The sequence below is a fragment of the Apteryx rowi genome, unplaced genomic scaffold (assembly GCF_003343035.1).
Source record: "Apteryx rowi isolate R43461 unplaced genomic scaffold, aptRow1 scaffold_87, whole genome shotgun sequence".
In the NCBI taxonomy this organism is placed as follows: domain Eukaryota; kingdom Metazoa; phylum Chordata; class Aves; order Apterygiformes; family Apterygidae; genus Apteryx; species Apteryx rowi.
The window spans coordinates 2,017,219-2,043,947 of NW_020451171.1; the positions used below are offsets into that span (position 1 = coordinate 2,017,219).

General features: G+C 46.6%; 1 protein-coding gene across 2 annotated transcripts in view; it reads left to right on the plus strand.

Moving 5' to 3' along the window:
* The window catches only part of SETBP1 (SET binding protein 1), a 243,765-nt gene that overhangs the window by 87,790 nt on the left and 129,246 nt on the right, over nucleotides 1-26,729 (plus strand). For both annotated transcript variants that reach the window (XM_026090670.1, XM_026090671.1), the window contains exon 3: nucleotides 14,305-14,376. In XM_026090670.1, the coding sequence (XP_025946455.1) occupies nucleotides 14,305-14,376 (72 nt within the window). The remainder of the gene's footprint in view (nucleotides 1-14,304; nucleotides 14,377-26,729) is intronic.

Sequence of the window (26,729 nt, forward strand, 5' to 3'; positions counted from 1 at the left end):
RACGGAGAGAAATAGGCAACTCCAGTGAGATCCACCTATTTCAGACGTCAATATTAGGATGAGAGGAATTGCTCTATAGGGAGTCCCTGGTGATTTGTTTGGATGAAGCTGTCTGTTTTTTAGACTTCCATTTTTAACAGATGASTCAGGAGGTAAATCCCTCTTTTCCTCCCAAATCTCAAACTTGCATGAGAATAAAATAACCAGACAGCAAGTTTCTTTAATGTGAGGAAATGCAGAGAGTAAAAAGGGAGCTTGACTGTTCCTGACACGGAGCCTTTATCAGCTCCATAAATAAAGGGCATATGCATGTAATGGCTGACTGCATCTCAGATTGCAATACCAATGTTTTAAAAGCCTGCTGATGGAGCATCTGCTTATTTCATTACTCCTCCAATGTCTTTGCAGGTAAGTCATGCATTATACAGTAYGATCTCTAGCAATGCATGACTGGAGGGGACAGTGTGTAAAAATTCTGGATGGTCYATCGCTTACCTTTACCTTCCAGGAGAGAGCAAAATACAGAATTGAGATAATAGGCAGAATTTGTGAAATAACAACGTATTTGTAGTGAATTAGTATTTGCATTTTTAAAGAAAGGAGAGCAACCCTCTCTGGTTACTATGCGAGCTGGCCCCGTGCACAGCAGAGCGAAGATCRTGTTCCGTAAACTCCCACTCAGACAAAATACTGAGGGTATCAGTATTAATCAAGTGAAAAAGGAAGTGTCAGGCATCTCTGGAAAATAGGTATGGTGGTGAGTTACAAGAGATTATGGTGAGTATGAACACTGGAAGAGTATTTYGAGAGCCCAAAGTACAGATGGTGTATATGGCCCAGCCTAGGCTTGACTGCGTACTGGCCTGTCATGTGTTGTCACCAGAAGTGTGGCAGAGAAGGTTCACAGAGTCTGAATCCTAGTCCCACTGAAATTAAAGGTGAAGTTTCCCTTTAGGGCCAAAATTTGGCCCAGAATGTGTAAAATACACCTCATGGCAGAAGAAGAGCTAAATGTTTCCTCTTTCCACGTGGGTTCTTCAGTTGGCAGGTTCCCTTGAGCCTTGCGCTGTGTCTCACTGCTGTGCATTACAAATGTGTGCTTGGGTTGGGTTAATTCAAAACGTGGGATTGCAACGTCTTGGGTGTTTTAAAGCAGTATTTGCACCCGGTGTGAGCAGATTTTCTCACGCCTAAGCCCTTGCTCCCCTGCATGCCTTTGGCTTGGATCCGTGTCAGTGATTCACCATCCTCGGGCACCAGACACGTACGTCTGGTGATGTCCCCTGTCTTGGCTTGCAGTTCCTCTCCCTTCCTTGGCCATGTGCTTTTGGGCCGATGGGAGCACGAGCTTGGTGTGCTGCTTCGGGTATACACTGGAATTGCTTATAAAAGAAGACACAGTCCAAAAGCTATTTTGTCACTGAAGAAATGGTCCTGAAGAAAGAATACATAGTACTATGTAAAGCCATGGTGATTCAATATTGGGCAATAAGACATAAAATCTGCATATATATTCAGCAGATACAATAAGGTTGAACACAATAAAAAGACCCGTTGAACTAGCTTTGGATTTTGGAGGGCAAAACTAGTTAGGGACCAAAACACTTAGAGCTTTATAGGCTTTCTAAATTACCACCTATAGCTGAAGAAATGTCGTAAGATATTTTCCACAAGTATTCATTAGCTGTTGGGTTTTTATTAGCTCAGTTAGACTTTGTACACTTTCTCCCACCAATCCATCGTATTTGCTCTTGACAAATATTCCAGCAAACATGTTTGCTAGCAGGGGTGTTTGTGGAGGCTGTGAATACTGGGGAATATTCCTGAATAGTGCCTTTAATATTCCCTCTGGAAACCTGCTTCTAAGAATTGTAATGTACCTCTGTTCGGAGACAAACATCTCCATGTCATATAGACATTTAACAGCTCATGAACTGGGAAGAGATTGAGAGGAGTTTTTAGAAAGGAATTTCAAATACGTATTTTGGGGCAAATAGCAATCTGCTAATAGTTCGCAAATCAACATGCTGAACATCTCAAATGACTGTCTCTTCTGTAATGCCCCATTTCTGAGATTTAGGCTCGCTAACAAATTTTGAAAGCAAAACCAAGTATTTTATTTGCTCTTCTCCTCAATTTCTCTCTGTGGAAGAAAAGAGGTTGTTTTTTTTAAAAAAAAAAATCCGGTCTGCTTAGAATAGCTTCCACAACATTGTTTCTTATTGACTGATCTCTAAATAAGAGACTCTTGCTCTTGACTCCTACTTAGATGAATGATTTCTAAGGCTTTTCTTTTTGTGACAGCGATGAATTGGTCGATGTTTGTATTAAGCTTTCCTAAGTGCACTATTAAATGGGCAAAACTTCAACAATAAACAGGCTGACTAGCTCAGTGATAAATTGAAAAGAGGGGGAGGTGTGTATTTTTAGACAGAAGAATCATCATGGAAATTGTCCGATTGCCATGCATTTGGAGAAGGGCTATGTGGAAAAATGCTTCAAATAGGTACCAGACATTAGCTGCTCTTAAATCAGTGAGACTGTCCTTTGGAAAAAAAGAAAAAAGAAAAAGAAAACCAAAGCTTGTCTGGTCAATGCATATCTTATCCTAAGGGATGTCTAGGATCTAAGCATTCCTGTTAGTGTTGGAAGCAAAACCTTCAGGTTTTCTTTAARATTCCTTGAAGTTCCCTCTGTCATCATGACTTGCGGGCAGGCTTGAATGTTTTACCTTTCCTCTGYCTGACCAAAAGATAAGGATATTAAAAAATGCAAATAAAACAAAAGGGACCATCCCAGATTTCTCTATTGTTTTGCCCAGAATCAGTGATAGCATTAAAAAACTATTGAAGACAAATGACACCTCCAGTTTTCTTTGAYGTTTGCCATATCCAGAGGACCCAGCACAGTGTCTTCAACTCACTTAGGGACCGYGTTCACGAATGATTATTTCCTTTGAGGACGGATGACGTATTTATGCAGTTTCTCTTGAGCAGTGAGTAAGTGGGACCTCAGAATGGGGAGAAATTCAACACTCAGCGTTCTCAGCCTGCTGGAAATAAGGGCACACGGGTAACCCCAAGAACTAATCCCAAGCTTCAGCATAGGCCACYGCCTGATCCGGGGCGAGCGTTGCGGTTTGGGGCGGCCGCCTCCAACGTTCGCCGACCCTCGGCAAGCCCCGCGGCCGCCTTCGCCAGCCTGCGCAAATGCGATAGTAGTATCTGTCTCACAGGGGGTGTTAAGAAGCTTAATTCATTAGTGTTTACAGAGTGTTTCAAGATCCTCAGATGGAAGGCTCTATAAACAGACAAAGTATTACTAATTGCCAGCTTACCCTACTGTAGAAGAGTACAGCGAAAATAAGGCTGGCTGGGGGGAAGGCGAGGTGAAACGCGTGACGTGCTGCTTTCAGTGAAGCAGCGTGGCGGTTTGATTCTCCATTCCCATCACCTTAAAAATCTCCAATCGCTTCTCTTGGTGCAATAGTCGACCTCCAGTTCCCTATGGGGAAAATGAAGGTAGATCCAAGTCTGACAATCAGGCCCCTTGTACTACAGAATGAACCGTAGGCTTAATTTAGGTAATCCCTCCTGAATTTATACCAGGAGGTTACATTGATTTAAATGGAATGAATCCTCTTTTGCAGAACATGACAGTGATGCTATTTGGGATTTACACTGAAATATATCYGAAAAAGAATAATTGCTAGTCACCTTTACAGCTGAGGGACACATCGCATTACTAATGCTCAGAGCATTTCAAAGCATWTTTTTTTGGTTTGGTTGGTTGGTTGGTTTGGTTTGGTGTTTTTGGTCCTCTTCATTCAACTGGCAAAGAAAAACAGACTGATTTATTCAGTCCTTTCCACTTTMTGAATTTCCTGCAATACCGCAGTGATGTCGTGCTTGGGTTTCTAGTTAACTTTTTGTTGGCATTGTGGAAGGTATCGGGAATCAAAATAAATTGTGTAACTGGTGTTATTTATATTTATAAGTTATGTTATTTATATGCATTTTTCTGTAAAGCTCAATCCTTTAGGGCCAAGCTCTGTGATACATTTCTTCAGAAATTAAACATAAAAAGTCCAGAGAAATAAACAAAAGCTTACTTAGTGCTCTTTGCTCTTTAAAATACACCACTTTTTTTTTTTTTTTTTTAAACCACAATGTTAAAAAGTAGCACGTAGCCATTTCCCACTCGGCCTCCAAAGGGTGAAGTCCTCATCTGGTATAAATCGGCATAGCTCTATTCAAATCAGGGCAACTATATTAATTTACTCCATCTGAGGCTCCAGCCCTGAGACTCTACTGGGTAGAGAAAATTTTGCACAGGATGGATTTTGGGGCTGGGCGGAAGGTTTTGCTGTGTAACTTAGTTATGTGTTTAGGCTTAGTGCTGTGGGAAACTGTCTATTTGACATCTGCAGCATACACGGCAAATGCTTTGGCAGTTAGAATTAATGCCTTTTGAATTCGAAGGCTGTTTACTTTCAGCTTGAATGTGGATTTGCTTTCAGCCTCAATGGGAAATCTAACATAAGAAGTAATAGGACCAGCCATCTGTCCAGAAGGGTATGAGAATTCCTCTTTGCGAAAACCAATAACGGAGATCAGGGACAAGTTCACCCCGTGTGTAATCTCTGGCAAATGGCTGGTATGCTCCTTAGATTTCAGACCCGGGACCCAATCCCTCTGGTGCTGTGTGAGCAAGGGTAGATTTAGAAGAGCAGACCTGTAAAATGAACCTGGTTGACAACCCTTTCCAATGGTTGCTTCTGCAAACAAACGTTATTACAGCGCTTTCCTCCTCTGCTCTGATTTACAACCCGTTTTGGCATATGGGCTTTGCACCTGCGAAGCGTTGTGCGAAATCGTAGCCGGAGCCTGCAGTCTCGGGGGAACGGTAAACAGCATGAATGAATGGGAACCCCAATTCCCCTTCAGTGCTTCCTGCGTGGAAATATCAATCCATGTGTTAGTCATAGGCAGAGAATGGTGTAATAACCAGAGAGATTGGGCCACTTTCTTGAAAAAGCTCAGGACCGGATTTCTCAACTGTTCAGCACTCTTGAAAGGGTCCAGATTTTTTTYTTTCTTTCTTTCTTTCAAGCCAAAAATTCAAGCCATCCCTCCCTCCCACCACCTCAGTTAAGGAGCTAAACAAGAGCCAAGTTCTCAAAACATGATCAGCATCCTGCAGCTCTTAGCAGGACATGATGAACAGATTTTGCAAAGAGCGCAGCATGTGATGGATAATGGAGCTGCTCCCGATCTACACATGTGCACACCAACGGAGAACTGGGCCTCCTGGATGTAACTAAACCTCTTGATCACCCATAACAAGTGCCATCAACTTCAGTGAGAAAATACTTAGACGGTATGCCTAAGTGCACCTACTACGCTGTGCTGTTTGAAAGACCGAACCCTTGCTTTGAAAGTCTCTTTAGTAAAAACTCTATGCCAGATCTTTTCCACTGACTTCATCACTCGTTTCCACCGACTTGGGTAGAGTTATCCTGATCTGTACCAGCTAAAGACCTGAGACTTAGGAGGAACATCATCTGGTCTTCAATAACAAAACATTCATTCTTGAGTACACATCCAGGGAATGTATGTGCTGTTATTCTTCCTGGGGTGAGTAGTCCAGGGACATAGGATATCTGACAACATCCTTAAAAACACATTGGCCTGATTCTGATCCGACTTACACAGTCATAAGCCAGGAGCAACACCACTGGAGATATCCTGCTATAAATCCAGCAAGAGATCAAAACCAGCCCTGGAACAACCCTGTTTGTCCAGAGGACTTAAGCAAAATATACCGCTTTCATCCCAACAGCACCATCTCTGGGCTATTTCACCTCAATTACACTCCGATTTAAGAAAACTGAAGGGTGCCGTATTGCGCACCGTTTCCTCCCTTCCTTCTCCGTCAAATTACAGCCACTGCAGATGTGATGGGTTTCAAGGCTGGAGTGGGGGGCAAGTATCTCTTCAAAGACCTTATTTTGTTTATTGATTCAATAGTATTTACTGACTAATAACCACCTAAGGCTGACAGGCTCATTTTAACTGGGAATGCTGTGATCTTGCATGTTATCTACAGCAAGAATAGCCAGCTTACAGATAAGCAGTCTGCTTAAGACAGGAGAAATTGAGGCTTGTAGTCCTCTCTTAGGGAASCCAGCTTATTTTACTGCCAGTTTTCAGAGTTTTCTTTTCTTTTAAAGTTTTCCATAGAATCACAAGATCATTTTTCCTTATTTCCCCCGTATGTGTGCAGTCATGAGAACCAGGATTGCTTGAAATTAAATAAGCACAGTCCAACCTTTTAGTCAAAGGCTTTGCGGTTTTAGGTTTTGCTTGGAACCAGAAGCAGAAGAGCCAAAACACTGCATAAAAGAAGAAGAAGAAGAAAAAAACTGTTTTCATGGTATTTTTGGCATGAGCGACTGCTCTGAGAGATACTGGAAGTCATGGGAGGAGGGTCTGTTCTTAAGACATTTCCAGCCCTGCTCTGAAGACTGAGGGCTTTAGATAAGCATCTGCATGTGCGGATCCTTGTCCAAAACAAACCACTGAACCTTTTGTAGTTCACCCGTCGCTAATAGTGATTTCCCCCTGCGCATGTCTCCCTGTGTGCTTGTGCACGCACACAGCTTCTTTGAGGCATCCTAAAAGCAGAAGCTWTTACTCGCCCATAACGTTTTAATTGCCTCTCGAGCAAGATCTGCTCGTTGGCGGGMGAAGGCAAAAGAAGAAAGTGATAAAGTGCCCCTGTGCCTCTGCTGACCAAAGGTCTTCCGGTCTTCAGCCTAACAACACATGTCGAGATCGCTTTATTCCCCCGCTCGTGTCACGTTCGCCGCATTTTGCAAGATTTTTTACCCGCTTCCCGGGGCCTGAAAAAAAAACAACACGACAAGCCCTTCACAGCGTTGGTGACAGAGACGGAGGCATCAGCCCAGTGTCAGCGAGAGTTTAGCCCCGCAGCTGGGACCTGAACTCTCGACAGTGGAGCACAGCGCCGGGTCACTGCACTAAAGCAAGCCAGATTGATACCAAGCGCTCACTTGCTTACTCCGGCAACGAAAGCATCGGAAGCCGGTTGATAAAAATCTCAGGCACCGTCTCTTGCGCTATTAGTTTACAGTGGTGAAGGCCCCGAATTTTTCCTGGAAAAGATCACAGCGGAGTGTATGTTTACTGTCATAACCCCAAAAGCGACACAATATTTGGATGCTGGCTACACTTGGGGGCTATAGCGTAGGTCAGTGGAGACTTTGGAGTTGTTATAGCTAGAGATTGAGTGTGTGGACGTAACGTGCTGCATATTGTGTGAAATTTTCAGCTCTRAAGACCTGAACGATCATGTCTGCCAAGAGTTAATGTGCTTAGAAAGAGGATGCTAAAATATTCCTTCCCACTCCAGTTTGCAACCGAGAACTTGTTAGTCTGTAATATCTTTTATTTATAGTGCCTTTCAACTCAAAGGATCTGAAAGTGCCTTCTGTCTGGGAGTCACTTCAGCAAACTACGGATACCTCCAAGTAGGGACGCTTCTCTCCAGGGGCCTCCGGCTGAGTTTTCCAGGTCTGCTTCGCCACGGACAAACCTGGAGGGACTTGGTCTACCTTGCCGGATACCTGCAACAGATCCTAAAGGTTGGAGAGAAGGGCAGATGAGTAGCAGAGAGAGGAAACCGTTGCGTAAACAGGATAGGAGAGAAGATCCAGATTCCTGATGGTTACCAGGGAAGGAAGTGGCTTCTTCTGGGGAGCAGACATTGGGATTAACTGTTGCCAGTGCTGGAGGATATTCGTAAGGAAAAGTCTTGGAGAGCAAAGCCACAACTCAGAAGGGGGGATTTGGTTGCCCAGCGTGGATATTGCTCCTTCCCCCTGGGGTCCCTGAGCACGTCCAGCCCTGCAAGACCCAACCTTTCTGCGGTGGCCCAGAGAAGACTCACGACAGGGGTCGCTGTGGCAGCCCCGTTCCTCCAGACCYGAGCAGGTGACAAGTCCCTGGGGTGGAGCTGCTCCTAAGGGCCTGGGCCCGAGGTTCGGTTTAAGTATTCTGCAAAAGCACACGCGRTTTGCGGCGGGGAGTCGCTTATTTTAAGCCCCCTTCAGCGCCTGCCCGTGAGCTGCTCCCCGCGCAGCGGCTGCAGGACCAGCTCCTCCGTGCGGCTCCTGGCAGAGAGAGGGTGTCATCCAGCCCTCCRGTTTCCGACTGCCTTGCGCGAGCAGGCCAGGGGAGCAAAAGCCGGACCGACTGACGGGTTTACGACTGCAGCCTGCGGATTCTGCTTCATCCGCCGCCAGGCGAGACTTTGCCAAGATACATATTAGGCAGCTGCTCGGGACACTGCTGTTTTGTCTGTACCACCCCGAGCATGCTGTCTGTCTGCCTCTCGGGCCGTCCCCGTGACCCCACTTTCGAGCCCATCGCTCCGCTATTCCCCGAGGTGGCCGGCGCCTCTTGTAAGGCGTGTTCAGCGAGAGCCGGCCGGGTGCTTTTTCCAGGCTTCCCCGGGGGAAACGTTGCCATAGGGAGCGGCGGCGGCGGGCCCGATGCACGGCGAATTCCCATCTGTTTTGCATCCATCCAACTCCGCTGGCTTCCAAGGAGTCCTCCTTCGTGTCCCTCTCAGGCCACCCCCAGCATCAGTAGCATCATTATTTTATATATATATATATATATATATATATATTTTTTTTTTTTCCAAATTTCTCTTTCCTCCAGGCGCCGGGCAGGTACATTTTGCTCCACTTTATCTCCTCCCTGCACATGTCAGTGTTTCAAACTGTGGTTTAATTAGAGTCGCGGCGCTGGCTGAAAGTTGACTCTCCGGGGTCCTTTTGCGGGGTCGCCTCAGCCTCTTCTCTACCTCCCCGCTTGCCCAACCAAACCTTTCTCCTCCCTCCTTCGCTTTGGGGGATGGAGGTCTCAGCCTGGCACGCGCGCGGATCGCGTTGTCTGCTTTCAGCGCATCCCTCGCTCTCTCTTTCTTCCTCTTTTGGAGAACAGCATACATACGTTGTGTGTACGATACGTTACGTCTTGGTCCATCGAGGGTCACATCATGTTTCGCTCCCTTTGCYGGAGGTGCTGCCATTCCCACGCGTGCCTCCTTGGATTTGTGGGTGGGAATGGGAGGGAGCCCCTCCTGTGGACAAGGTAAGAGGGAAAAGGGGGGGAAAAAAGAGAAAAAAAACGGCAGGGAGTTCATAAATATTTGGGAGGGAGGGTTTGAAGAGGAGAGAAAAACAAATCAAAGCTGGTGCCAGGCAGGAACTGGCGTAACAGGCTGAAGAGAAGTTGGTGGAAGCGCTCTGTGTTTGRGTTCCTTAAAAAGAAAAAAATACATCCTCCCYCCCTCCCTCCCTCTTTATTCCGCGTCTTTTTTTCACCTGGACCTGCAAGCACGAGCAGGAATCCGGTTGCCCAGTGCAGGCTTGCGGGAAGTTTGTATATAAAGAAATATCAAGGGATGCAAAYGGGGTATGTCCTGTGCCGGTGTGCCTGCGTGTGCGCCCGTGAGCACCCTGGCGCGTCGGTGTCCCCGCGGCTCACGCGCCCAGGGTGCGCTCGGGCAGCCGCGTGCCGAATCGGACCCACCGGCGGGATCGCGGGCTCGCGCGGGAGTCGCGGCGGCTCCCTGCTAGGCGGAGATGCCAGCGCATTGGCAAACATGGCACGATTATTGTTATTATTATTATTTTTTTTAGATGCGAGGGGAGGAGGTGGGAGGGTCGGGGGTGGAGGAGGAAGGGGGGGGTGGAAGGTTGCAACGCTTGGCTGGAAAAATTTAGAGGCGTACAAAGGAGAGAGCAATGAAAAGGGGTGGCGGGAGGGGGAAGGAGGCTATGAACTGGCTGCTGCGGAGGTGGGAAGAGATTTATGTTTGCTGTGCGGGTTTGCTTGGGAGGGTGCGGGGTGAAGGAGGCCGGGCGGGGGGGTGCCGCGAGGAGGCATTGAAGCAGAGAGGGTTATTTTATTTTATTTCATTTTATTTTATTTTATTATTTTTTTTTTTCTCCTCCTCCCTCCACTTGGTGCTCGGAGGAGAAGAAAAGACAAAAAGCTGAACCGATGCCAAGAAGGAGCTGCAGCAACTCGAAAATGGCATTCTGTGCCGCACTAATATTTTGAATCAGGACGGCTCTCGAGAGCGGCGAAACGTGCCGGGAATGAGAATGGCTATGGACGCGGGGCCGCTGGCGCTGCTGGGGTGCGCCGGCCGGATTAGAGCACCGTCCCTCCGCTCGCCCTTCGCCTTTGCCTTTTAAACCTAGTGCTCGCCCCGGCGTCCGGCCCCTCCCGACCCAGGCAGCGATATTTAGGGATTCTGGGAAAAAGCCCGGATCCTTCCGGTTAACTTCGCGCTGGCCGAAATCCGCCCGGGTGAATTCGGCGTTGCCGCCGCCTCGCCTGGTTTTGCCCCCCCCTCCGCACCCCTTTCCTTGCACCCCTTGCATTTGACCTTGCCAGAGCTTGCTGCAAACCTTAACGGCGTTAAGGTGCCCGGAGCCGTCTGTCTGTCCGTCACGTTACTTAGATCTGCCGCGTTCGGGCGTCGTTTGGGGAAGGGGAAAGGGGAGGAAGAGGAAGGTGGGAGGGGGCCTTCAGCCCCGTGCACCCCTTGCAGCGGTTCCCCTAAGCGGCTGCCACAGCTGCGAGACCGCTGCTGAGCTCTTAACCGGTTTCTAGCCCGCGCACGTCACGGAGATGGCAAGGGAAGGATTAAAAGCAGGTAACGGAGAAGGAGGGGAGCGTGCCGATCGCCTCCTGCCCGCTCTTCCCTCCGTCTCTGCATTGGCGAGGGGATTTTTTTTCCCCCCCCTCCCCACGGAGGAAGAGATTTGATTCCCAGGGAGTTTTCTGATTGTTTTCCCGTTGCCACTCCTTCCCCTCCTCCCCGCTGTCCTCCTCCTCCTCCTCTCTCCGTACCCAGAAGGCTGCTCTCGCCGCTCTGTATCGTGATGCAAGGTTACTTGTAGGACGCGCGGATCTCTGCAAGGTGCGGCGCAGCCCGCGCCGGCGCTCCCCTTCCCTTCTCGCGTGCCGGCGGGGGGAACGAGGCGGCACGGAGGCTGTGCCTTGCGGCCCCGCTGCTCGCGGCTGAGCGCCTGCTTCATGCCGGCTTGCTGTTTCCGTTGCAAAAAGCCCCTCTCCTGCAAAGCCTGCCTGGAAAAAGGGAAAAAAAAAAACATATAAGGCTGAAACTTTGACAGCAGTGCACAGCGCTGGTTAATTCGCAGGGGCTGGGCTGAAGTTTTGCTGTGATTTTTATCTGAAAGAAAAGGTTTTGCCCTGCGGTGGTCCTCTCTTCCCTCCATTTCACAGGCTAGGAGAAGATGCACGGATTTTTTTTTTTTTTATCATTTGTGTTGTTTTGGAGGGGAGTTAACCATTTTAATATTGTCATCAGCACAAGCATGGGGTAATACAATACTTGAAGATGAATGCAAAGCTCCCCCCTGCCCCTTACACACACTTCTTCCTGGATCACGCTGGAGTTCGAAGTTGGCCTTGCCGAAATTGGAGACTGAGGATGAGAGAGAAAACCCTCTCCTTTGGGTTTGAACACAGGTCCAGATCCTGTCTTATCAGCACTCGCTCATACAGCCAGCAGGTCAGTTCAAGGAGACCTCTTCTAAGCATGGCAGAGGCCTCATTAGCTCGCTGGGACTCAAAAGCTTGTGGGCTGTTAGCTTGGCCCAGTTTGTGTTCCCAGGTGTGCAATGACCCCTGTAACCTCTACCTCACCTGAAAATCATGCCCTAGTATATTTTCAGGATGCTTCAAGTCTCACGTTTGGGGTTCAGGCGTTTAAGGCTGGTTTTGGAGCACCTCGTTCTACCCATGCCATGCTTTTTGGAAATGCTGTGATAAACAGTGGGGCACTTAGTGTGGTGTGAAGGTGTTATCCAGCCTGCTCTCCCCATGCTCTTCTTCTCCAGCAACACAGCGCCTCGCTGATCGAAAATCCTTCCTCTGCGGAGGATCGAAAGCTCAGCCCCAAATTAACACTGCTGGGATGCGCATTCATTTTTGAGGTGACACTAGCATGCTTTGTATGGAATAGGATATCTGCAGCGACCGGTCTCCCACTCTTTCTCCTCTCAGCTGTGCCTTGAATGATGTAGTGGCTGTAGCTTGGAGAGGAGATGCTTTTGCCTCTTCCTGCTCTTTTCTCTGTGTCAAAAGTGAGAGATACAAAGTACTTGGCCCGAGAAACCTTGGGGAGGATGAAAACACCATGGCAAATATCAACGAGAGGGTTGGTCACGTAACTTGGAGTAATCGTCACGCCACTGTACCTTCCACTGGATCCCACCCRTTCTTAGCAAATAAAGAGCTGGTGTGTGTTTGTGTGCACATGTGTGCTTGCCCTTTGCTTTTCAGTTACCTCTTTGGACGTACTGAGATGAATTGTGTTGTCTTTAAGCTACCATCCTCACCAAGGGCACACCATGCAGACCTTGCCTGAATTTCCCAGAAGCCTTTGCTGATGGTTTTGGCTGGTGTTGCATCTCTGCATCTGGGCTCAACCTCCTCTTTTAACCTGAGATCCCTGACCACTGAATGCCAACCTACAAAAGGGAATGCCAGGAGCGGGGATTAAAGCCCACATCAAAGCGAGCAGAGGAGACCCTGCCAGCTCTCCTAACCCCTCATGCACCTGTGCAGGGCGTGGCGCGCTCCTTTAGATGTGGAGCCAACTGGTGTTTACTGCTGATTTAAGCCTCTTAATACCTCACTGACCAAACAATAATCCCTCACAGAATTATAGTGAGGGTCCCAAAGATGTGGACAAACATTAATGTAAACTGAGGGCGTCCATGTGAGCAAAGGAGCATTGCGTTGCTTGTTGTTCAAGGAGGTAGACTGAGGACAGCAAATGAAGTCACCTTCCTACAGCTTAATATCTCAGAACCCTTTCATTTTCTCAGTGTCTTGGAAAGGACACTCCGGAATAAGGGAACTTGTCTACGTCAGTTTGGTTCCAACCATGGGAAGATACCTGCTCATCTTGGGACGAAAGTGCTTGCCTTGTACTCTCTGAGTGGTCCAAGTAAGCCATCTGGACAGCATGGCCGTACTTCCCAACGAGTGTCGTAACACTGACAGTGCAGCTGAATGTCTTTGTCTGTATTTCTCCCCGTACCAAATAGGTGTCTCTGGATATATTTCCCTGAAGTGTGATGTCTTGTGAATCTCAGGTTGCTTCCTTCAGACCCTTCTTCCTTTTAGCACTATATAATGAGAAACGTTGCCTGCTTGGGGTTGTTATGACTGGTGTCTGAAAGGGTTAGTGTGGAAAAGTCTTGGAAGGCCATCTTCCACTCCTTCTCCCCACACCTTCCCCACTCCCTTTCTTTTATTTTTTGGACCGGTAGCCTCAAATTTCTGTAATCTAAATGTGCAAATGCTTTGCAGTCACGGTCCAGTAGCTGGGTTAATCTCAGACCCCTGGAGTGGCAGATGGCTGATTTGTTGCTGATTCCAGTTACAGAGAATCGTGCCACCTATTATCTTTGCGCGGGCTGCTGCTTAAAAGGACGCCTTGGGCGAAATCAGTGAAAAGCAAAGCAAAGCAAACACTGTCTGATCTGCATTACCACAGGTGAAAATGTAAAATATTTCACCTTTGTGCAAAGGGCTTGAAAGGTGGACAAAGAGGGGAAAGGAGGCGGGAGGGGAAGAAGGGAGAGAGAAGGATCTTGTTTTTGTACCAGAAGCTCTGGAGGAAAGGGCAGAGTGGGTTTGCCACAGTCACGACGTTGAATCACTACCACTCACCCTGTTTTAAATGGTTTTGCAACGTGGTAATCCTTGGCTTCGGCTCCCCTGCTTTAACTCTTAAACAAAACAGACGGGTTGGCATCATGTGGCACCTTCCTGCTCTTCCCAAGCCTTTCCGGAGTGGGTTGTCATAGGAATGCGTGACTCAGCTCCCCGCTGTCATGGCCCGCAGCGTGCCGTGCGGCTGCGGAGGAAAACCGTGCTGGCCCCCGCTTTGCCACCGTGCCTCCCCGTGCTACTCGGGAGGAGAAACCTCCTGGACTGAGGAGAGGCTGGGGGGACCTTCCGAAAGCGAGGCAGCCAGGTGTGAACCCCAGCACCGCTTCCTCGGCAGATGGTGGTGGGCGCGCCGGAGTTGGGCAGGCGGAAAAAGATGGGATGAAATGGCAAGAGGCAGAACAAAACTTTTGGATGCTTGTGACCGTTTTCTGCATGGTCGTTCCCCCAATCAAGATTCTCTCTTTTCTCTTTGCTCTGGGAAACGCCACAGAATCAGATGAAGAACTTGGGAAGAGAGTGTGGGTTCCCTGTGCAGAATCCAGTGACGAAATCCGTGAACAAGGTAAGACCAGGAGATTATGGCTGTGAACATTTTCCTTTCTTCCTTTCCCCCTTCCAAATCCATTATTGCGACATTCGACACAAAATTTAGGATGTGTGATTGGTATTCCAAGCGCTAAATGAAAAGGTCTAAAAAGATCAAGCTAAACAGGGCTTCTTTTTAATGCATGCCCCTATGATGGTTTCGGTTTTAGAATAGTTTGTATTGCATCCATATGATCTATGTGTGAATAATTGTTACCAACCTCCTGACACCAGGACCTAATTAGGAAGTAAGAGCCTTAAATAGGCCATTTGCGTAGCGAGCCTCCATATGTCTCCTTGCGCAATTTATTTGCTTCTCTCCATTGAGATATAATGAGAACGAAACTCCTAGAACTGCCTTTGACTCTTAAGGCTCTCCTCTTCATCCTCACTATAGGTATAGCCCCCTATTAAGAAGATAATATCTGGTTCCCTTTGTTCAGAAGGAAAAAGCTACTGGGCTGCTAACCTTATTCCAGATTGCACAAGTTTCTCTATTTCCAAGTTTCCAATGGAAATAGAAGGAGAAATGCCAAAACAACAAGCAGCCTAAGAAAAACGTAATGATGCCAGAGAAAGCAGTATGAAGCTTAGGACAGGCTGATCTTGAAGGAGTATTACCTAGGAAATCCAGGATTCCTCAAAACCCTGTTAAAAAGCTAATGTTACAGTGTTTCAGTTAATGTATAGATAAAATAGAAAGAGTTCTGTGTTGGTTTTGTTTGGATTTCTTCCTGTTAGGATGTGAGGAAGGGGGAAGGTTTGGTGCGGGGCTGTTTTAGTTATGTCTTGCTTTTGAATATTTAGCTCAGTCTGGACCCACATGCTTTCCAGGGCTCTCTGTTCATTTTATTTTACAGAGCAAAAAATGTCTGACGTTTTAAACATGGATACAGAAAATGCCCTTTATTTCAGAATTCCTCTCAAACACATGACTCCATCCCATGCTTCAAGTGTCCAGCTTCATTCTTTTACTTCCATCATCCCTAAAGTCAGCAAAATTTAAGCATATAATTGTATGCCATTTTCTGTACAGACAAACTTTAAGGAGTGCTCAAGGGTCTTTTTTTTTTTTCCCCTCCACCCAGATCAGGACCTTATTTAGTTTCCCAGCAGAAGCCAGTTCCTCGTGCGGTGATTTTGTTTATGATAATTTACTTGCATGTTCCCTTCCAGGAATTGTCACTGCCTTCCAGAAGGGAGGTTAGCGCTGGTCCCCTTGCAGTGATAATTATAATCAGACCTGTCAGCCTTCACACAGTCTACGCTTATCGCTTGCATTTAGGAGGATTTTTCCTGAAGCCTATTACCAGTGCTGCTTCTTAGGGAAAAATAGTCATGATTTTTCCCTGCTAATCTTTGATGGCTCTCAGCTTTGAAAGCAGGGCGAGTAGCAAAATGACTGCCAGTTGTAGTTAAAGGTGCTGTCGGTCGGTGCTGGTGTGGAGCTCCACATCTGGAGGAGGAGGGAGAGGGCATCGGGAAACGCTGAGGGCTTTAATGGGGTTGTGACAACTCTTCAGGTGTGGGGGAGACGCAATGCGATTGGGCTTTTCCCAATTGCAGCGCTCACAGAAACCAGGTCTGCAGCCCTGCCCCGGGTGGGAGGCAAGCGGTGGCAATGGCCAGGTCCGTCGCTGGTGGACTCACTGACACTGGCACACTGGCGTATAAACATGACCTGTTGAAGTCCTTCCATCTGGGCCAAAGCGGTGGTGTCTTTTAGGATGTGGTTCAGTATTTTTTTTTCATCCACCCCAAAATGTTTGAAAATGGTCCATCCTAGTGTTTCTCATCAGAAGTCACATCCCACAATTTGCTAGACTTTCCCTTTTTTCATCCTATTAGTCCTATTACTAAATAATCCCCCTCTCTTCTGTGTTTGCTAACTTAAAAAAATAAGTCAGTTTACCGCATTTCCTTGTATCACCGTGCTCTTGTTAATGTTCTCAGAGGTCTGAGACCCCTTGATTTTGGTAGACCTAGAGTACTTTACAGTTTTTACACCAAAAGAAATGGCGGGACAGCGAGAACTCTAGTGCTGTGATCATGTATTTACAGTGTGTGGGGATATGATTTGCCTTTCTTTTATTTAAATTCAGTGAGAACTCGCGATTTATTTATCAGATGTCACTCCCTGAAGGAAGATAAATGCCATATAGCAAAGGCTTCATCTATTATACAAATAGCTTTGAAGGCTGTTTCTATTGCATTTCTCTGGCTGCTGTATGGGAGTGAAAAAGCCTGAGGCTGAACAGAGGCAGAATGATACTTAGCAGGAGCATCTTATGACCTTTTGATCAGCTGAGATCTCAAGCCATATTAGTGGACAGATTATGATGTGATGGAAAGAGGTCCAGGAATAGCCTTTTTATCATGAGAGCCTTCCTGCGAATATCCTCCTTTGGTATATTCAGGTGGTTAATCACTGGGGCCAGGACGATGATTTGAAAACAGGGAGGTGAAATATTGATACAGGCAACCCAAACACATTTGAGTTTGCCAGCTACATTTGGAAATTGCAGCTTGCGGTTTCTCCCTAATACTCCCCTATCCTCCTCTTTCTGTCAGGGCTGTGGGTGACATTGCAATATTTTGTAGCACTAATAACCACATTTTGGCAGAAATATCTGCACAAAATGGACCCTGGACCGCAGGGGAGCTGCAGTCCCTGAATCCAAGGTATGCACATGGTGAATATGGACATTCAACTGTGAAGGGAAATATTCACATGGAAATGCATCTGTGTCATTTTTCCGATAATAGCAATAACGTTTCAACCTATTTGAACCCTGTTTAGAAAAAATACAGGCTTTAAAAAATGCACAGCCCTGACAGGAATGTTTTTTATGGAGTCTCAAATCCTGTCAAGCAGAAGCAAGGCTAACTTTTGTATCGACCTTGCCCACCTGCCTGTGCAGGATTACTCCGTAAACTTTGTTGTAGATTCAAATTAACCTCCTCTTTACCTTAATGATCAATATGAATCTTCAGCCTCCTTGAAAATTGGGCATAAAAGAGCGCTCTTTCGTTGCTGAGCCTGCACTTCGGTAATGGTTGTGCTGAATTTTTGATCTGGCTGCTGGGACCACTTCTGGCGAGGGAGGACACACTTATATTTGTGAAGCCTGCCATAAATGTGTTCAGGTATATGAGTGTACAAACAAGCAGCCCGTGCCGGTTGTGTACCTGCTAGCATGGGGGTATCTGAGTTGTGTGGTATCGAGTTTTGTTTGGTGTTGAAGCCAAAAGAGCTGATTATTTGCCCGAAGCGAATCGGCAGAAGGCCCGGTGGTGTGTGAATCCTGAACAGATATCGCTGCGAGTGGGGATGCTGATGCACCAGGTCTGCAGAACAATAGCTGCCAYGGCCCCCTGGAAACTCTTTGAAAATAAGAAGGTTACGGAGGTGGAGAAAATGCACAGCAGGACACTGGCTCCTGTTATCTCCCCCAGCCTCTTCAATCAGGTGCCTGCTGGGCTTCCCACTCCTCCTGCTTTTTGCACTAGATCATAGGATCATAAGGCATTAGACTGCTGGCATTAAGTCGTCCTCCATCCTCCTGGCATTATAGCTCCCTGAGTCAGGGAGCTGCAAAGAAACATTGAAGCAGGGAGCCCACAGGGTGCTTTCAACTGCAGCTGCCCGGGCTACAGAGGCATCCAAAGAGGGATTGCAAGGATGCACCCGGTGCCTGACACGTCTCCACCACCTTTTCCTCGGGAAAAGTGGGGAGTTGAGAAGGGTCTGTTCACCAGGAAAGTGTCATTGCTGAAATACAGCTCACTTGCTAGGAAAAGATGCTCCCTCCCAGGCCCTATCTGCAAACCACTGATCAGGTGCTAAAGGAGTAATGCTGATAGACGAGATCTGGAGGCTCGCAAGCAAAACGGTTCAAAGACGCAGGTTCCTCTTCCATCACGGTACGGGAGCCGCTAACACTGCCGGACCTTCTGCCTGACGTGCCCGGTCCTGTACGCTCGGTTCTTCACAGCATGAGTGCTTGCGTTCACCACCTTGCGGTGCACAGGGACCTGTGGAAGCAGGTTCACCCTGCTCTGAGCAACTCGGCAGCAAAGTTCACATAGGACAGAGATGTGGGCTTCCTCCAGCGTCATATGGTTAGAGTGCATGTTAGCTGTTTGAGGTGAGACTCCTTTTTTTGGCTATGCAATGTGAAGCTGCAAGTGTTGAAAATGTAGGCAGATGACAGTGGTGTAGGATGGGGAAAAGGGGACAGTGGCTTGTTCATGAAGTTGAGCTGTGCGTGTGTAACACCTTTGCCATTCACAAAGGTATAATATCTGGTTCCTTGCAATTATTCTTACTGCAATTAGAGACAGCAGTAATCTCCAGTTTCTCGTTGAATAGGAGTGATATGAAACAGCAAAAGAGTATTGTTATAACCAAATTTAGAGCCATACAACTCCCTTCATGTCACTGGAAAGTGGTGATGTTGGGCAGGAAAAGGGGAAGACGGACATTTATGTCATCCAAGTGTCTAAGGCTACGTCTGTTTTAGGCCAATTAAACAGTGTCTGGGAATGTTGCTCAGCACGGGAGCGTGGCTGGGTATACTCAAACTACTAGACCAGTCCTTGGCACGCTTTTGGTCCATGACAACTAGCAAACTCCTAAATCATTCCTGAGCATGGATCATGGTTCACCCCAGTAAGCTGTTTGCATTTAGCTGCTCTGTTAGGGAAGCTAAGACATGGGTTGCTAGCAGAGACACAAACTGTTCTGTGCCAGTTGGCCTCAATGCCTGGGAACGTTTCTGGGCACATTTAATTTGCTAGTGGCTGGAGAGGCTCAGGCCCAACTGAGAAACTAAATTCCATCGTCTTAAACTCAATTAGTCATCAACGGAGAGAGGAGGGCACCATCACAGGTTGATTCAGGCTCTCTGGGTCCTGACCTCTCTAAACGGGCTGTAGCCCGAGCCTAAGGCAGATAAGCCAGCAGGGTTCAAAGTGCTGATAGCAGAAGTTCAACTGTAATACTGTTATACCGGAAAAGACTATATTTCTATTTTGTTAGACACCTTTGGCAGCAAGCAACAGCAGAGATTTCAGAATTAGATGTGAAACCTCCATCGGTACCTGGCTGGACGGGACATGCCAGAATAAGGGGAAATACTGCACCAGCACCCGTTCTGTGGTCGTAGCAGACCTCTCTTAGCGCTAGCTTTGCCTCATGTACAAAGTAGCATGGCACAGCTGAGGTGGGAACTATGGAAGGAAATAAGTGATTTTCCTGGTCGATCCCACTACACTGCCTTCCCCCATTTTTATAGCCTAGCTCGTGTGTCTTTCCCTCAATATATGCTCTGGTACAGGTGCATTTCTTGCATATTTATTAGTTTCCTCCCCTGCCTCTCCATACTCAGATAAAGAGCTATAAGTCAACGAGTTGTTATTCTTGCAACAGTGAGAGCCACCAGTTATTTTTCTTCACAAAAAGAATTTCTTTCTCCCTCACCGTAGAGCTCCCTTTTCAGTTGGTTCCAGTCATGAGACTGACCTTCTCTATGATTTCATTTTAACATTTTGGTGGTTGATAGCTAAATGTGTCTGCAGGAGACAACTGCAGACTTAGATGTAATAAAATGTCTCATGAAAGTATGTAATGCCATGTCTTTTAAATACAAGTAAACCGTTTATTGGATGAATAAAGTTTTATTTCAATTTGGTGCTATCCAAATGTATCTATTTTTCACACAGAATCAAAAGCCTAGGAGAAAAAATAACTTTAATTTGACTATTGCCACCAAAATAAAATGTTTCATTACCTTTTCTTTCACTGAAATCAGTTCATTCACAAGGTGGTCGGATATAATAAATGGAAATGTTTTGTGCAACCGTATCAAACAAAACCTTTTCCCTTCAAAAATACCTCAAGTATTTGGTCACAGTGGAGCTGAAATTATTGATTGAATGTGGCACATATTTGGAAACATGACCTCAATCTGTAGGTTTCAGTGAAGAAGGTATTTTCCCCAGGTATTTCAGTAAGTCAGATAAGTAAATTATATTTTTGACATGTTAAAAACATTCCATTTTAGACAAAGAAAGTAATATCCCAGTTGTATCACTGAAACTCAATGCCCAGTGTTGCTTGTTAACTGCTACACATTTATTGTTTTGGTGTCCCAGTTTGCTATCAAGTATCAATGCACTGCTACAGACCAAATAGTCAATAGTTCTGTCAGTTGAGTATGCCCTGGAAATATAATATTACTGTTAGTATCGATCTACAGAGCAGAATTCAAGGCATCAAACTTCGCGGTCATTACTTGCTAGCACCCTGATTTTTGCTTGCAGAGCAACCGGCTTGTAAATCTCTGCAGCGCGTTTCCCTCCGGGGCCCCGTGTTTCCTGCACACCCTTGTTCCCTATACAATAATGCACATGAACATAAACACAAGGGTATCGGTGCACATGCGGCTTGCAGATACGGTGTGTGTAGTTTCATTCCAGGCATCTGTGGTTTCCGGGTGCAGCAAACTAGTTTCCAAGAATGCCAGTAAAATCCAGATGCATCGACTCTGGTATCCCCTGTCTAACTGTATCTTAGGAATTTTCGGAGAGGCATGAGCTTCTCTTCACCTCATTCACAATGTTTCTGAAGATCATGAGTGCCAAACATCTTTCTTTTCACCTTCCAAGCAAAGAGAGGATGTGAAAAAGGTCAATGCTGTAGCAGTCCGACAGGTCAGATGCTACTACAGCCTTGTCTTTATAGTCTCTGAGCAGCTGATGATCTTTAAGATATTTATCTATACCTATATAGATATATTTATCTCTATCTGTAGTATTTTCTGAGGTAAAGAAATGCTCTTATCCCCTGACGGAAGGACCCTGAGCACAGGTCAATGAATAGAAGTGACCTCTCCTAAACTGCACGCTGGTCCTGTAGGGCAGGTCTTCCCCTCAGCTCAGAGTAGCAGCCCAGCCAGAAGACCAAGAAATGCCCTGGTGTGCCGTTGTTAGTGGGGTAGGGTGAGATGGGTCGTGTGCCGGATGGGACCAGCAGAAACCTCCTGCAGCGTTCTCCAAGCATCAGGAGGAAAGCCATTAGCGAAGGCTCATATGCRTTGGCTTGTAGAAGTGACTTCAGACTCAAGTTACCAGTCAGGAGGAAAAAGTCTTGCAACACTGAGATGTACTGGCAGCTGTAGGAGACTGGCTGTTCTTTGCTGTCCTCTCCCACCCTGAGGCTATGTCAAACTGAGGGGAGGAACAAAATGTTGTGCTTTCCATTTCTACATGTGCGTTCACACTCGTCCCTGTGAGTCTGGCGGTCTTTGCCGTATCTGTAATGGCTTCACAATGAAGCCATGAATGAAAGTTTGGCAGATTAATTTTACAATTGTCAGTCTTCCCAGAAGAAGCCCAGAATTTCATTAACTAAGACATAGGCATGATTTCCTATAAGCTCTTTCCAGGTTTTGCTAGATCCAGATGAATTAAATCAGCATTTCAGTTCTATGCCACCAATATTAATCAGCACAGCACTCTTCATATAGCAATACTATAATTTTGGCRCCTTGTATTTCAGCAGTAGCTGCATTATGGGATGTTACTGTCACTGATAATATTTCTTTAAGAAATGGCCCTGCTTGAACAATATGAGCTCTGGGGAGCAAGTAGTCTGGACATGAGTGGAGTATAACCCCAGTGAGAATAAACATGGAGACATAGGCATTTGGGAAAAGCGAATGACTCCACCATGACATAATTCTCCAGATGAATAAGCTAGTAGCATCTGAAGGTGCTCTTGGCGAGAGCCGACTCTAAGGTCTTCAGAAACAGCGGATTTATCTGTGACGCTTCTTGAGGCCCCATTGCTGAATCTGGGAAAAGGTGTAGGATGATGATGGAAGGGTAAAAACAGAAGCCTCAGATGGCTGGAAGGAGTTCATAAGAGCCCCTAATGAGGTGAGGGAGGAAAAGGCTTTCGTCACAGATGCCTTAGCAAGAAAGGGAATCCGGAGAAATGGGTACCCTTTACACTGCCTCTCTCCCTTCCTCAAAAAGGTGACCTCATCCTTGATTCACTGTATTCAGSACCTGCTCTGCTCACAGAAGGTATCAAGCAGAACCATAACAAACCAGYATTAGAATAGGTAAAATGGGAGCAGACTTGTAATAACAAAAAGCCCCTTACATATCCTTGCATAAAGCCCACTGAAACCACTGCAAAGACACCCAGTGGCTCCATTTTCTTCAGATCAGGCCAATAATCAGAGCATTCCTAGCTACACAACGGAAAGAGTAGTAATACCCAGACCCTGCTGATTCTGATCTGGCTCCGTGTAAATCTTGCATGACTCACTTTGCTAACTAGGTTCCCACTGCTCAGCTGTCACCTTAGCATCTGAGAAGCTTCCGATAGTGTATGAAGCAACACAACTAACGATTGCCGTGTTTCTTCCCTCGGGGGAGGAGTGCACGCCGTGGAGTGTCTGCTTTGGGAGTTCTTTATGATATGGTGTTGGTACCTCCTCTAACATAAGTACGTAGTATGTGCACTCACAGACCTCAGCTGGGTCTTGCAGATGACCTCTACTCACATTGTCAGAAGAGCCTGTGATCCCAAGGAGCATATTCATCAAGCTTGTTCTCCATGCAAGAGCTTCAGATCATCTTCTGTATTTAGCACTTGGAAGATGATGCTCAAGACAATGTCTTGGGAAGTCTACGTGAGGAACAAGAGATACATTTTATGTCTTGCTGGGAGAAGTCAAGATCAGGTTTGATTTTCTCAGAGCAGTCGGAGTTGCAAGGCAGACACAATGCAATGCTCTGCACCTATTGGAATTTCCTGTGCGCTGAGGGCTTCATRTCAAACATTACCTTTCTAAATGCTCTCTGAGAAGGTATAGACAGAAATTTGGACACTCAGCCAGCTAGAGGTAGTATGACTTATATCTTAGGGTTGCAACTGTGCAAGATCATGGTGTCAGTGAAGAAGTCATCATCGATTGTGGCTATGTAATATCAACAAAAGGAGACAACACTGTGACTGCACACTCTTCCAAAAAATTTCCCTTCCAGAAGTATCACCTCTGCTCCGTATGGCCTCAACAGCTCACTTCAGTTGCTGCAACCAAAACCACAAATGATGTCTTTTTTTTTTTTTTCCATTGAATGGTGAATGAATGGCCATTTCTGCCCTTATCTTCTCTTTTAGATAAAATGCCCCCAAATGTCATCATTGAAGTTCAGAGGTCATTGGTGACTTTAAAATCCTCTCCAATTGCCTTGGATCAAAACCAAATGAAATAAAAATCAATATGAGAGTCAAGAGGCCAAGACACCAAACTGATGTGTCCAAGGCAAGCAGCTTGCTGGTTTTAGAGCATTTCTGGCAGCCATCTGCTTGTTTGAATTTGAGGATGTGACGCTTGTAAAAGTCAGAGAAAAAACACACGCTCGACCACAGCCTCCAGATATTTTGCTTGATAACAGGATTCTCATTTTTGTGCCCATTTTCTTACAGCCTCAAGAATGTCCTGTTTTGCAATCGTACTGTCAGCAGGTGTTCATCATGCTGAAACACCATATTGTGTAATTCTTCTCTACGTTTAAAAAAATCTTTTTGAAGGCTCAGAATATTTTCTCCTCACCCCTCTTCATGAATGAATAACAGAACAGAGTATGTTATTAAAAATCAATAGCCRCTCATTTGCTTACATGTATATTTGCCCTTTTTAACTAAAAGGTGGTGTGTTTTTTTTTAGTGCTGCTACTGTTTCCAATCATCTCAGCCTTGTCCTGTGTAACAAAGAAACTGATGCTTTTATTGATGGTGTTAACAGAGACACCAATGACTGAATCACATTTAAGAGCTAAATTCCCCTTTTATTCTTGAAGGTGTCCAGGATCAAAGCATCGAGAGGCTGAGGCTGTAGGGAGAAACTTGAACTCCYGGCAAATCTTTCCTGTGAGCAAATAAAGACCTCATAGATTCCCTAGCTACCAGTGTGATCCCTTTAGTCAACAGCATGTCCACAGTTAAAAAGATGATATTGTGCTAGTCCGTAAAAGTCCTTGTCACAGTAGGAGCATCATAAAGCAAATATAATATTGTTCCTGGCCCAAGGACTTTATGCCATTAAAAGTTTAAGACAGGAGTCAGTGGGTGGATGGAGGTAGTCAGGAAGCAGTGAGACAAAGGCTACGTGGTGCCTGTCTATGCACCAGCCCCCTAATTGCAGCCAGTTTTTACCGGGGGTTGTGTGCATCGCACTGRAAGAGGTTTGCAAGAGGACTGTGAAGAGGGCCAGTGGGTGTAACGCGAGCCCTTCCTGGGCAGAAGAGACAGCCTTAGAGAGAAGATGAAGGCATATTAGCAGAAGGTGTTTACACTCTTACTTGGCAATTGCTTAGGGAAAACATTCTTTCTAGATTTTTTTTTTTTAATATATATGAATAAGGCATTCATAAAGTAATGAAAGGTACATTTTCATCAATTAGAATGGACCCCATTAAATTCTGGACATTTACCACATCACAATGTTTATCTGCAAGGTAATATTTCCCCATGCTTAATAAAAGGGAACAGCGAGAGTACCGCAGCAAATTTAAGCCGCTTCTGGCACTCAGTGTCAAGATTTTAATGGCACCCACATTACCTTGGATGCTTTTTATAGCTTCATCTTGCTTTATGTGACAATACTTAGTTTTTATGTCGTGCTTTTTGCCCATAAATCTCAGTGTCTCACAAAGCAGGGCAAGAAGCTACACCCATTTCAGGGAACGGAAAAAACACCGAGTGAGGTGGTTTGGTTGTGGTCACACAGCATCTCAAAGCCCTGCTGAGAGCAGGCCTCGATCTTCTGCAGTCCCATCCAGGAGCACGCTGCATCTTCAACGGGAGTTTTACCCAGGCTAATGTGGTGTGCGAATCCACGGCTTGCGCCAAAGCCCGGGGAAGCGAGTGGGAGTCTTTCCATTGGCTCCTTGGGGCCTGGATTGCAGCCAAATGCTCTTTTCTTGGGTCCAACACGACAGGTCCACCCTGTCTTTCTGTCAGAGTCGAGTGCTGAGGGATGGAAACAAACTGCAGGGGAAAAATGCCTATTTGGTAGATGAGCAAACAGCACGAGGCTGCTTGTGTTTTCCTTCCATTCCTATCGCTGTCATCTCATGGCCGGTTGGCTCTTCCTAGAGGGATTTTCTGTAAGTCTGATCCGGCGCTGARCTTTCCTGTCCGTTGTCTTCATGTCTCAGCTTGGCCCATCAGGCTTGGAGAGCAGCTCGGGGTCAGCCTGCTCCTTCTGGTGCTTTAGGGGACCTACCAAGCCCCTGCCCCAGGCTTGGGCTTCTCCTGGTCCTAAAAGCTGCAGTGGCACTGAAACGCCCTTCTGGGAGGGAAGTCRGGACCGAGGACCTCACATTTCATTTCCTCTCCGGTCTTGCCCTCCACGTACTGGAAAATGCATGTGGAAGATGTCAGGAGGAGGGAGGGAGGAGGGGGGTGGTGGCACGTTTTCCTCATGATGGGACACGGCGGCTGCCGAGGCCACAGAGGAATTGGACAAATGGAGACCGCCGGCAGGACCATATCATCGTCACTCTCCCCTGCTGATAGGTAGGATAGTTTTCAAAAGGGTAGGTCGAACAGATCAGGCTGTTTCCCCATGAAGGGGGAGATTTTGTTTTCGTTCCTCTCCAAGCCTGTTCCTCAGTGGTGCAGAGCTTTGAGAGACCAGGGCTGTGCAAGCACAGAGCCTTGATCCACCACAGGGCTGTAGATACCATGGGTGAGACAAGGATGTTTTTTCGTATTTCCCCCAGGGAATTTAATTTGGTTTCTGGCAATATCCTGTTTTCCCTGCATTGTGGAGTTCAGCAGCAGCAGGGCCAGGGTTGAGGAGAGCCGATTAACCTGCAGGTTGCAGGGGAAAGCTTTCAGCTCCCAGTTCAGCCCACAGGACTGCTCAGGCTTGCAYGGGGCTCCTCAGCCTTGCAGCAATCCCATCTTTAACATACCCTCTCCATCAGGTTCTGTTGGTGTTGGGGTTCCTTCAGATGGACTGAGGCAATTCAAGAGTCGGATTATATAGCCCAAGGGCCATTTAATAGGGGTCAATTCCAGACTGCCCAGAGTCTGCCTCTCAGACTAGAAATGCAGTATTCCCCCTTGAAGGTCCCATCTTGGCCCTTGCAGCATAGCCATGCACCATAATCTCCCTGTGATACTCCACGTGAACATGCACCTTGATCCCTCCTACCTATCTAAGCTTGCCCAGAGTGGCACACTCTCTACTGCTGCTATTCTCCTTGCTGGAACCCCTTTTTCTGTCTATCCTCTTCCCCCCC